Below are 13,587 nucleotides of genomic sequence, written 5' to 3'. Positions count from 1 at the left end.
AAGCTGTGTACTGGCGGACCCCGCCACATCCCGCTTGCTGAGGTGAGACGGAGGAAATTGATTTTAAACAAACAACAAAATAAAATGTGACTTAATAAGTGAGACATCCTTCATAGCTGACAGGATTCTCTGTTTGCAACTCTGGTGGAGAAAGTCTCGTTCCCAAATCTCGAGAGATCGACTTGTTTTGGAAGTCAGGGGTTTAAACCTGAGTGAGGAGAGTTGGCGAGTTTGTTGTGTTGTAGTACAGAAAGCGTAGTTTAGTGTTATCCAAAAGATTTGACATGTCATGGCTGGATGCAACGCGAGATTTGAGAACGAGACTTCTCCTTGAGCGATACTTAAGTCACAAGAACAAAAAGGTAAAGAAAATAATTGTATTGATGACTGCAGCGCACACCAGGGTGTTCCCGAGCAGCGTGGACGCGATCAGCACGCAGCCGGTCAGCGCGCGGAGGCTGAGCCCACAAGGTGCTCTGGCTCTGGCAAAAAAAAATAAAAAAATTGTAAACTTAAAGACATTTTTATTTTTGGCGTTTTATTATCTGGAGTTAAAAATGAAGCATGTTGTTAGAAAAGCTTGAAAATCCACAAACTGACTGAAGGAAAGTGAATCCTGACCTCTAGTGGACAAAACACAGCAACATGCACAATACACTATACATTTAATATAATATGCATAAATATACATCTAAAATACATATAGAAATATTTGTTTAATATATGAATATAATATGCATATTTAAATATTATGGTAATATACAAATATAAAATGCATATATTCCTTTTAACAAACATTTGCATGCTTCAAAAACAGAAAATATAACAAATAAGAACGGGGAGTGACACAAAACATCTTGAGTCTGGAATTATTCTATTATTATTATTATTATTATTATTATTATTATTATTATTATATTTCCCCATCACTTTATAAAAGTGTAAAAATATCCTACAATAATGTAAATATACTGAAAATGTTTATCAAGGAGGCAGACACATTAAATGTATATTTGATTGCTTTTTTATTTAGAAGTCATTTAGAGTGTCCAAATAGCCCAAAGTGTTTTGTAATGTGAGAGTAAAAGACATACACAGTGAAATTACATTTGCTTGATTTTATTTGCAAATTTATATATATATAAATATATATATATATATATATATATATAATTAAAAATATATATATATATATGAAATGTGGGAGAACCTGAGCACCAGGAGAAAACCCAAAATGAAAGTGAATTCATATTACTGACATTGCTCATCAAATTTTAAATGACATTTTCTTTTTTTTGGGCTATTTGTGAACAATTTAGATTGTCCAGTCAGTATCAAGTTTCTATATTCTATATTCTTCTTCTTCTTCTTCTTCTTCTTCTTCTTCTTCCTCTTCCTCTTCCTCTTCCTCCTCCTCCTCCTCCTCCTCCTCCTCTTCCTCCTCCTCCAGGCTGACACATCTCCAGCCCTCAACGAACTGTACATGAAGGATGCTCCATCCTTCTGTTGCCTGCAGGCACAAACTAAAACAGGATGGTGTAATGGTAATTTTTTTATCTTGTCATATACTGTCTTATTCTTCATATGCTCATCTAAGATTTGTCCTTGTTAGGCTGACCATTAGCGGTCCAGACCATAAGCAAGGAGGCAGAGGCAGGAGAACAAGCAAACCACAAACGTGGGCATTTATTTACAAGATATATATATATATATATATATATATATATATATATATAATATATATACATACATACATACATATATATATATATTTATATATATATATAGATATATATATATATTATATATATATATATATAATATATATATATATATAATATACATACATATATATATACACATATAGTATATACTATATATATATATATATATATATATATACATATATACATATATATATATATATATATATATATATATATACATATATATATATATATCTATCTATAGTATATATATCATATATCATCTAATATCCTAATAATATATATCTCTATCTCTCCTACTCTATCCTCTATATACTCTATCTCGCATCTACACCTCTCTATCTCTCTATCTATATATATATATATATATATATATATATATATATATATATACACAGTGTCACAAACCGGTGGTCACAATTGGGTAGGATAAACAGACGATAAGGACACCAAATGGCAAAATATATAAGGTATTTATTTGTAAACAAATGACATAACTTGCGCAGCAAGGTATGCAAACCAAAGACAGAGCCGAAAACCCGTGGTTTCCTGGCTCAGGCAGGGAGAGACCGCAGCATCGCGGATGCCGGGCCTTTTATGGTCGTGAGATGCGCTGCCCCCAGGTGCTCCAAATCAGGCAGTGTCCGTCTGATCTGGGATTCTGGGAGTCATTTATGGGAACTTGTTCTTATTGTCGCACCTTCATACATAACTATGCCCTTCTCGAAGCTCCATTAGGTGCTCTCATCCATGGAAAGAATTTGTCTTCTTCAAGCTCTGTGGAATGGACACCCGAGGCCGAGCAGGCTTTTTCTGACCTTAAAGTGGCCGTCCAGAGGAAGCCCACCCTAGGTCTTCCCTACCAAACCATTTACACAAGCCGTAGACGAAAGAGAAGGTTGTATGACAGTTATTTTACAGTCTCATTGCGACAGGCTGAGCGGCCTGAGGCGTATTTCTCTGCTAAACTTGATTCTGTATGTGGACGGCTCTGCTTCTAGAGACCCCGCCACAGGATCTAATCGTGTTGGTTTTTCTGTCATTGCAGATACTGCCGTACTTATGGCAGGCCCGCTCTCTCAGCACCTCTCGGCACAGGCAGCTTATTGCACTCACAGAGGCCTGCAAATTGGCAACAGATAATTCTGTAAATATTTACACAGACTCAAGAAACATTGCGCAGTTCTGCTTCCCAAAGCCCTCTCTGTGTGTAAATGTGCAGCACACACACGAGCCGGTGACCCTGTATCTCAGGGGAATCCCAGAGCGGATGCAGCGGCTAAAGCTGCTGCCCATCAGAAGGCAAATCTCATCGCCTTGTGATGGTGGACATGTGGTCCAAGTGGGTGGAGGTATTTCCGACGTCAAAACAAACTGCCAGCGTGGTAGCAAAGGCTCTTCTGACTGAGATACTCCCTCGTTGGGGCATTCCAGCCAGAGTATCAAGTGACAACGGGTCACATTTTGTCAACAAAGCTATAACACAAGTAAGCTCATGCGTGGGCATTGACCTAAAGACACATTTTGCATACCATCCAGCAAGTGGAGGCGCTGTTAAGAGAGAGAGAGAGAGAGAGAGAGAGCGAGAGCGAGAGAGAATGGAACACTCATATACAAACTGGCCAAATGTTGTGAGGAGACAGGTCTCCCATGGACCAAGGCACTGCCTATTGTGCTGATGTACCTGAGAATGTACATTCCACCCTTTGAAGTCCTGTTTGCGATCCCTCCTCACATTGGTGTGAGACTTCCAACCTCACCCCCTCCCTCCACTACTCTCGGTGAACATGACATGCTAACCTATTGTATCAAACTGTCTTCCACTCTCTCCTCTATCAGAAAACAGGTTGAAGCAGCCCTACCCCAACCGGCCACACAGCCACTACTACAGCCTGGTGACTGTGGTAGTGAAAGACTTCAGGAGAAAGAATTGGCTGAGGATAATCAACCTCACTCAGGTCGTATGATAGACAGACTGATTGAAAAAGGTTTGAACCCTCCAATTGCACCATGGAGTACGATACTATGTGCTGCATTTGTATTAACTATTCTGTTGACACCAATAATATGGTTTTGCCGACCTATAAAGTTTCCACACCTAGAAATCCCCACCACCACCATGTCTATTACCACGAGCTGACAAAAGCACAACACCCAATGATTCAACTCTGCCCCATTTTGGTGTAACAGCAGCCTGCACGATAATATTCTTTTTACTCCTAAAGTTCACCGTAAGGATAATTCAACGTTTACAACAATGTCCCCGCACCCGAGAGCAGAGACAGAGAGCACTGGGACATTATGACACAACAACACCCCTTTTCCTCTGCTGCCTATTCGTCACATTGACTAATCCGTCACAGGTAGATGCAAAACCAGTAACAATTACTCTCATTAAAGGCAGCTTTGAGCAGCAGCATCTCTTCTCACGAGGCCGGTCAACAAGTCACAGAAAGCAACGGAAGCTTCATTTAGAGCCGCACATTTTTAATAAAGAACGAGAAAGCCTTTTCGGACGGAGAAGGTCTTGAAAGGTGCAATGATGGTTATTGAAAACACTGACTTCTAAGACGAGAAGAAAGGTTCAGATGTGATCTCCACTCTCTGATGTTACAAAGTTAGTGTTTGTACAAACAGGATATGATTTGAAGATGTGACAGTTAATGATTTCCTAATTTTTTTACAGAAGTGATACTTAAAAATATAACCGGTGTGATTTTGAACAAAATGCTACAAATGTGCTCATTCATACAAAACTGTCAATAAAGATATTTACAAAAATATCAGAGATGTGATAACTCTGACTTTCAAATGTTGAAATAGATTGAGAACATAAATAAATAATGTTAAAATATATACTGTGTTTCCTACCATGGTAAATCATTGTTAATAATCATTGTGAGGAATAATTAACATTAACATGTGATCAGACAGTCTCTTCAAATATATTAATATTTATTATGATTATTATTAATAATGATAATATTATCATTAAAGGTGAACCGTGCAACTATGTTATTCAGGAAGTTTGTATCAAACAAGTATTATTCAGTACCCTTGAAGTAGCTCTGAGTTTCAAAAAGGTTGGTGACCCCTGCCATAGATGTATAAAGAGGAAGGCTGTGACGGATAAACAGCAGAAAATGAGATGGAGGCATGAGAAAGCGTCGGCGACGAACTCACGCGGGATTTGGTCGGAGGACAATCAAAGATGATTAGAGAAGTGAGAGATTTACATTTTTCGTTCAAATCCAGTTTTTTGGCTAATGGGTTTACCACAATTTATAGTGTGAAGGAGTTAGGATTTGAAATACCTATTGAAAAGATGAGGGATGCACTAATGTACTTTGTCCCAACAAAGTAATGCGAACTTTATGATGAATAGGTTGGTTTTAGATCTATATTTCCATAAATTAATTTAAATGTAACGTTTCTATTCTTACAGAAGGGCCTCTGGAGCTTTCCAGTCCATTGTGCCACTTCCTCATGAATTAAATCACTTAGGTCAGTGGGTAAGGGATTTATAAGTGTCTGCCATGCATTTTTGAAGCTGCTCTTATTTCCTTTCATGTTGGCATCGTTCCCATTCCTATTATTTCAATTTTGTTCCTAATAGCCTCTCTGAAACAAGAGTTTTAGAATGTATCCACTAACCGCCCCCTTTATTTAATCTACCAGTCACGTTAGTTTTTGCAAGCCTTGTTATTTGTGTTTTTTTAATATATGTAATAAAGACAGAAGGCATAAACGAACAGCTGTATATCAGCAGAATATCCTGTTGGCTATGAATACTCGTTCATGGTCTAATTTTAAATGCTGATATGATTTCAAATATCAACCTACCTTTTTCGGGTGTAACACTCAAAGCACCACGCTATGCAGGGAACTAGCTTGACGGCAGAGTGTGTCTTGGGCAGCAGGCGGGATCTAGAGATCGCAGGCTGCCTGACGGAGTCGGGCGGGCCGATGCAGAGAGCAGCGTGGTCCATCCAGTGACTGACTGACTGACAACCGCCGTGGAAAAAAGTTACTCTGAGTTCGCGTACACACTGCCAACATGTCTGGAGATGACGAGACACAGGAGCAGACCATCGCTGATGACTTGGTGGTCACCAAGTATAAGATGGGGGCCGAGATTGCCAATCGTAAGTTAAATGCAGCGTTAACGTGCCGTTTTGACTCAACGGTCCATAAGTATCAGGATCGGTCTAATGTTAGCTAGCAGTGTCAGCTAGTCATACCCAGGCAGCTGCTGTGCCATGTGCCGCATCAGTGCCAGTGGTAGATCATATTATGAAGCGGGCCTTTGTTCAATATGAATGAAACATAAAGTGTGTTATATATTTAGGTCGAGCTTTTCTATAAAGTAGCCCATATTTGTTTAACGAACGGTTGCTGTCAAGTTAGCCTGGTGAGCTAGCTAAGCAGCTATGTGGCTTAGCTATCTTACTAGCAAGTGTTAGCTAGCTGCAACTGCTAACGTAACGGATAACAATGACAAGTATAAAATTGAATGACTGTATGGGATTGTTGCAAATACTGAGTATCTTAAATTTGAATGTAAACAGACAGCTTATTCAAATGGACACAAATACAATTGTTATGTAACTTAGGTAACTGAAAATCTGAATGTCTTAAATTGTGTCATTTAAAGTCATAAGTATGCAAAGTATGCAAGTATTAGTTAGTTAAATGCCAGATACTTTATGTTAAATAACGTCAAATGAAAACTGTTTATTGAACTTTGAAGAACGAAACGAATTCATATAATCAATGTTAAGTCACCATCATAAATTGTAAATGTTACATGCTGTTATTATTTGGTGGTTGAAGCAAATGTATTACGCAATATAATATTTTCACGGCCACGTGCATGCATCATTATTGTGCAATTGAAATAATAATTGGGAGTTGTTGTTGTTGTAGTGTAAATGCGGTTTAAATCTAACAAACCTAAAAGCATCTAAAGTCTGTTTGCACCTACCTTTTTACTTTCAGTATATTAATATTTTGGCATTTTAAACACAAATATATAATTTTTAACTTGCATTAATCCAGTTAAAAGGCTTGCGAAGACATGCTTTGTTCAACAGTGCACCTTCACACTCAAAGGTTACACTCACTCACACCTATCAGTTGCCCAGTTCAACCACAGTCTTTATGTTTGGCCATCTGCCAGTCTGGGGATTGAACAGCTGACCTTTCAGCCACATAAAGTTTAAATACACCTATAGTAAAACCAATAACCTTCAAATGACTGCCACAGTTAATCAGTTACACAGATAATGTATTAGTTGTGCTAGGGAATCAGGCTGCCCTAGAATATCAAATTATCCCAAACTCTACAAAATAAATGATATGGCTCAATGTCCATTTTAGTGACTGGTCGTTTTTCATTCACAGTCCGTCTTTGGACTCCTGCTAGGTTGTGTAGATGATCCCATGCAGTAGGAGCTTCACACTCTGTGTCCTTGTGATTTTGTATTGTAGCTTATCACAACTGACCTACTTATTTGAAGTTAAGACATCTAATTTACTACTAGCATCGTGCTATTTCAAGCTGATATACAGCTGTCAGACAATCTGCCACATATTTATCTTCTACTTGATGTTACACCAGTTTAGTCAACATCAAATTAGTTGTTTACTGTGTAATTTGCTGTAAACACTCACAAGCCATTAAATTGAGCCTTAAACAGTGAGCAAGAGTCTTTCTTCATGTTAATGTTGACCAAACTGTCCATCCTGTCTACAATGGTGGGAGCCTGGCACCTGTTCATTTAATCACAAACATTTACAAACTATAATAGTTCATTATAATCGAATCAATGGATACAAAATTAATTGATGGTTTTTGATTTGATTGGACAAAAACTTAAAGATGTTACCTCGGACATGGAAAATTCAAATGTGCATTTTTCACTTTTCCGACATTTTACAGAACAAATGATTCATCGACTGACTCGGAAATAACAAACTAACTATAATAAAAATCATTAGGTGCAGCCCACTAAATGCATTTTGTTACCGTCCTCCCATTTTAACTTTGTCATCGCTCATATTATCTCTTGTCTTGCAGAGGCTCTGAAGACAGGTGGTTGGGGCCGCTATGACTGGAGTCTCCGTTCTCAGCCTTTGTGAAAAGGGAGATGCCTTCATCATGGCAGAAACTGGGAAAATTTTCAAGAAAGAAAAAGACATGAAGAAGGGTACGTCTTTTGTTGCATTTCATCAGTCACCATCGATGTCTGACTCGGCGCTCTCCCCTCATTCACACTCTTTCTCTTGCAGGTATCGCTTTTCCTACTTGTGTGTCAGTTAACAACTGTGTATGTCATCACTCTCCTCTGAAGAGTGACCCTGAAGTCATACTGAAGGATGGGGACATTGTCAAAATGTAAGCTACAAAATGTTTCCCTTTCCATCCTGTGTACTAGATAAAATATATCTTTGGCTTATGTTTTGCTGTTCTGTTTGTTCACAGTGATCTTGGTGTGCACGTTGATGGCTTCATCTCAAATGTGGCTCACACCTTTGTTGTTGGAGTGACCAAGGTATGTCACCTTTTAATTCATACCTGCACTGTTAGTTTATTTTCAACATCCATGATTTGTATGTAATTGACTTGATTACAGGTAAACGCACCATTAACAGCTTGTAACACTTTAAGTCACCTCTTGTAACTCTTAAATGTTCCTCCGGTGTCGTTTCAGGACAACCCACTGACCGGACGCAAGGCGGACGTTCTCAAAGCAGCTCACCTCTGTGCTGAGGCTGCTCTGCGTCTTGTGAAGCCAGGAAACCAGGTACAACTCGCCTACCATGACCACTGATTTGAGCGACGGCATCTCTGCCGACGCCTCGTCTAATAAGCATCATTATGTCTCTTCCATTAGAACTCACAGGTCACAGAAGCCTGGAACAAGATTGCAAAGTCATTCAAGTGCTCTCCTATTGAAGGTTGGTGTTTGTGATCATTTGGCCCCTTCAAGCTCTTTGTTTCCAAAGGTATACATGACATGCTTGACTCATCTTATTCCTTCAATGTGTGCAGGCATGCTGTCCCATCAGCTCAAACAACATGTGATCGATGGGGAGAAAACTATCATCCAAAACCCAACAGACCAGCAAAAGTGAGTTTACCCAGCAAGGGCTTCCTAATGCACTGACCTAATGTGAGTTTTAATCTGAGGCTGATCTTGTCACTTTGTTTTTTTGTAGAAAGGACCATGAGAAGGCTGAGTTTGAGGTGCATGAGGTATATGCAGTGGATGTTCTTATCAGCACTGGAGAGGGAAAGGTGAGAAATCTGTTATGAATTTGATTGTTTCTCTTCATTTTGAAAATGTATTTATAATGTAATGTTTTGCATTTCAGGCAAAGGATGGAGGTCAGAGGACCACCGTGTACAAACGAGACCCAAACAAGGTGTACGGCTTAAAGATGAAGACATCTCGGACATTCTTCAGTGAGATGGAGAGGCGCTTTGATACAATGCCTTTCACTCTGAGGTAGCATCTCTCATCTCCACATCAAATATTTCACATACTTTTCATTGTATCTAATTAAAGTCAGGTTTCACCTCATTATTCTTTGTTTGTGTCCTCAGAGCGTTTGAGGATGAAGCCAAGGCCAGGTTGGGCGTGGTGGAGTGTGCCAAACACGAGCTGCTGCAGCCATTCAACGTGCTGCATGAGAAAGAGAGTGAGTGGAACAATGAGGGGTTTAATTATGGGATTTGGTGACCATGACCAATCTTAAAGGTTTTTTTATATGTGAACAAAATGAAGTGAGGTCTGAACGTTTCTCTGAATCGTTGAAGATTTTAGGCCCAGTCACACTGAACTAGTGGCGGCGGAGCAGACTGCTGCGTCGCCTCACGTTGCCTGAATCTTGGCCAAAAATGTGCCTTTGGACACACCACAAAGACAACAGCCAACTAGCACATACGTTCTGTGCATGCGGGAGAGGAAATTACTCTCAAACAGCAGGCGGCAATAGTCTGTATTCTTCATTAAAAAAGGGAAACTGGAAGACCTGACGGTGAAATATACAAGCCGTTGTTAACATGCACACATTAAAACAAAGCAGCGTTTGCCGACCATTTTCACATCACTCTCGCTGATCACTGAGTATCATTGCAGATGGCCATGTTGTTGTGAAAATATCCGTGCACTGAAATGATCAGACGAGATGAAGATGAAAAATAAAAAGAGCCTCGGTGTGTGTCCTCTTGGCTCGCGTCCGTTTCTGTTAAATAAGCTAAAAAGCCAATCAGTGTTTTTTTTAAAAACGCCACAAAAACAAGGCCGACAGATGCTCACGACGGTCTGACATTAACCACGTCCGACGACATCTGCTTGGTGTGTCACGGCTGATTTTTTTTTTTTTTTAAAGGAATAGCCATTCGGGTGCCTGGTCCTCTTTTGTTAGAAAGACAAAAACTAAACCAAAATACTTCAGAGATGAGAGTTATCATCCATTGTCCGTCACAGTCTCCACAAAAAGAATTGCATTTGCAGCAGCACGCCACTCTCCTACTCTGTTTCTATCCTCTGGCCCTCAAAATGGAAACCTGTGACCATTAAACATATATGGCAACATGTAATGCAATAAAAAATATCCGTTAATAATAAAAAGAGTAAATAAAAGGTTATTTTATCATGTAAACAATTTCCTTCCTGTCTCATGGAAAATAACTGAGCGACAACTGCACTCTCAAAAGAATAGTGACCTTTTTCATTTTAATTTAAGTTATTGCAAAGTCATCCAGGACCAAACTGCATTGGCTTGTCAAATATGTCCAAGTGCACATTACTGATGGCTTTCTTTATAAAGTGAATTGCATAAAATGATTGTTGCTGGAGTTGTAAAATCCTCTCATAGTATTATAAATTGTTTGTGTGTGATCAGCATTAAAACTCACCTGTATTCACATGTATTGTTCCGACTAGACTTCCTAGATTGTATATCAGTCATTTTTATGCTTTCTTTCAGTTTGGGCACCTGTTATGTCATAACATTTCATTAACTAATTATTTCATTTATTTAAAAAGTTTCTCCAGCATTATTGTCCTTCTGCAAAATAATCTCTTAAATTATAGTGCCTATTTTTATAATTATAATAATACAATATAACTGATTGACGATGTTGATAAGAATCAACCTATGTCTCTTCTAATATGCAATTCTAAGGGAAGTCCTTATGAATTAGTTTGAACCATGCCATGTTAATCAACAGCACTAAAGTCTAGAGATGTCACAATACCAGAAATGTTGATATCAGTACTAGTGAAATGTAATGATTCTTGATATCGCAGTCAAAAACAAACCAATAAATCCAATGTACTTCAACATACACTTTAATGCCATTTGCATACTTTTTTCTTGAGGAAGTTTAACAGGTCAAGTGGGACCGTTTAATAATGTTTGAATCTCATCTTTGTCCAGGTGAAGTTGTTGCCCAGTTCAAATTCACCGTGCTGCTCATGGCCAATGGACCTCTGCGAATCACAAACAGTCTCTTTGAGCCAGAACTCTACAAGTCTGAGCATGAAGTGGAGGACGCAGAGCTGAAGGTATGAAGTGTTAACGCGGCATTCTCAAAGCCATTACGTGTCGATGTATTTTGTGAGGTTATGAAAGTCCTTTTTGTCTTTTTTTTTTGTCTTTTTAAAGACTTTGCTTCAAAGCTCAGCCAGCCGTAAGACTCAGAAGAAGAAGAAAAAGAAGGTGCGTTACAGGGCAGCAGGTTTTTTGAAATAAACAAAATGCATTCTCAAAATATTTTCCTCTAATTTCAATTTTCTTTTTTTTAAGGCTTCAAAGACTGTTGAGACTGCAACCGGACAGGCAATGGAGACTGAAGCTGCAGAATAAATTTCTCTGACAGACATCTGATGACCCAAAGAACAGACGTCATGAATCCTTCTGTCCCAGCTGTCTGAGGCACTTGCGGGCATAGCCGCTGTGAATACCTCTGAATCTAACTGATGTCAGTCTGGGATGATGCTGCTCCTAAATTCTGTCACTCCACCTATAACACAAACATACACACGTAAATCCCATTGTCCTTGAGACAGCCTTCTCCTCTTAACAGTGGACAATTCTGCTATAAAAGAGGATGTTTTGTACAAGGGCATAACTCACTGGAACATTTAACCATTCGACTGACTTTGAGCCTTTGTCCCTTTCTCCACAATAACTGTAGTGAAAGATATGGAAAATAAAATGAGTTTGACAGAGCGGCCACGGATGATGAATGCACAATTCTGTGTCAGCGTAATTGTGTTGCATATGGATAACTTCCTTGAGGTCATAAACCTGAAGCCATGCATTTTGAAATGAGTGTTAACTTGTCGTGGGCAAAATTGTATTACACCCATTTTGAACCCTGAAGTTGAAGCATGACATTATTATTATTATTGATTGACATTAGTCATTGTTGTTGAATTCAGCATAAATTCTGCATTTATACTTCTCTCGCTTAGTCCGTCTACTAGTACATTGTGTACACTTCTAGGAATCTACTGTAGGTTACTCAGCTACCAATTTCTAACACTGACAATTTAAGACCTTCTAGTTGGGTAATTTAACTAGTAAAACATTTCTCAGTTGTGGATGGTCTAACTTGCCAAGGGTTCAGCATTCAGTCTTCTGGTGCCACCATCGAGTCTGACAGTCTGTGTTTACATAAGAATTCCATACCTGTTAGATATATGGATGCTTTTGTAAAACAAATCCCAGTTTCAGAGACTATTTTTGGAAACATTAAAAAGCCACCTGACATCATTTGTGTTGTGTTTTTGAACTGCGTGTATTTAGCTGATTTGTCCTTATTTATGAAAGATTTTTCATGATTTTTGACTTCTATATGCATATACACAATGAAGTCTGTAAACTAAGACTGGTACAGAGTGAAAAGGTTGCTGGAATAAATGAGGAATGATTAATGTACATGAGGTGGGTGAATATGACGGTGTGCTTAGTTATATTTGACAGTGATATTTACATCTTAAAATATATAATTTACAAGCTTAGGAACTTGAGAGAGAACGCCAATAGTTGAACAACCAGTAAAAATGAAATGGCAACTTATGTTATCCAAACATAATTGTTAAGCACAGGCAGGGCTGTAGACTGAATTTTAGAAATGAGGTCATTATAAACATAAATATTCAGATTGATAGCTTCATTTACTTTCTGTACAAATAAAATTCCAGCATGAATGTCTAAAGGCTGTGACAAAGCCTTCACCTCTGCCAGGAATATAATGTTGAGTAATTCAGAAGCATTAACATATTTAATTTCTTGGAAAAGAGCATAAAAATACTTTAAATGCATATAAACATGATATGGACATGACTTGTTCTTAATGGTAGACAGGGCCCTACAGACAATATCTATTAAGCAATACAGTATCACAAATCACATTTATGAGGTGAGATTCTCTACTTAAATATAGGCTAAGTTATAATATATTATCAGAATCAGAAATCCTTTATTAGTCCCACAACGGGGAAATGTACATTGTTACAGCAAAATAACATGAAGTAAAGTGGCGATCACACGATAATTAAATAAAATAAGAATTAATATAAGTACAAAGTGGTTGAGTAGTTTATAAAAAATAATATTGCACATGGCAGTGATAATTGCACAACAGTGGAAAGGGCGTACGGTATCTCTCCGTGAGACACCGCGTGTGAAGCAGCGTATCGCTGAATGAGCTGCACAGTGCGGACAAAGTGTCCTGCGGGGGAGGGGGGACATGGTGTCCAATACAGATGACGTGTTATATATTATTATATAATTATTTTGTAGTATATAATGCAAGGACCAGCAAGATCTGCTGGACATG

At 38.5% G+C, this 13,587-nt stretch overlaps 2 protein-coding genes across 3 annotated transcripts; one reads left to right on the top strand and one right to left on the bottom strand.

Moving 5' to 3' along the window:
- Positions 1-1,207: 1,207 nt before the first annotated feature.
- Positions 1,208-5,749, bottom strand: LOC115010667 (myelin transcription factor 1-like). Its single transcript, XM_029435362.1, has 2 exons — positions 5,571-5,749; positions 1,208-1,523 (listed from the first exon to the last, which is right to left on the bottom strand). The coding sequence occupies exons 1-2, from the start codon at positions 5,714-5,716 to the stop codon at positions 1,343-1,345; spliced, it is 327 nt and encodes a 108-aa protein (XP_029291222.1). The 5' UTR covers positions 5,717-5,749; the 3' UTR covers positions 1,208-1,342.
- LOC115010650 (proliferation-associated protein 2G4-like) lies at positions 5,732-12,518 on the top strand. 2 transcript variants are annotated; one of them, XM_029435331.1, is made up of 13 exons: positions 5,732-5,872; positions 7,807-7,936; positions 8,019-8,124; positions 8,212-8,281; positions 8,441-8,533; positions 8,624-8,687; positions 8,782-8,860; positions 8,949-9,027; positions 9,105-9,238; positions 9,337-9,431; positions 11,178-11,305; positions 11,406-11,459; positions 11,547-12,518. In XM_029435331.1, the coding sequence occupies exons 2-13, from the start codon at positions 7,837-7,839 to the stop codon at positions 11,604-11,606; spliced, it is 1,062 nt and encodes a 353-aa protein (XP_029291191.1). In that variant the 5' UTR covers positions 5,732-5,872; positions 7,807-7,836; the 3' UTR covers positions 11,607-12,518. The 2 variants fall into 2 exon arrangements, with proteins under 2 accessions (XP_029291191.1, XP_029291192.1); XM_029435332.1 differs by having other exon boundaries at positions 5,785-5,886; positions 7,822-7,936.
- Positions 12,519-13,587: the final 1,069 nt, after the last annotated feature.

Source organism: Cottoperca gobio, chromosome 7, assembly GCF_900634415.1.
Source record: "Cottoperca gobio chromosome 7, fCotGob3.1, whole genome shotgun sequence".
NCBI lineage: Eukaryota > Metazoa > Chordata > Actinopteri > Perciformes > Bovichtidae > Cottoperca > Cottoperca gobio.
This window is presented reverse-complemented; position numbering and strand designations above follow the sequence as displayed.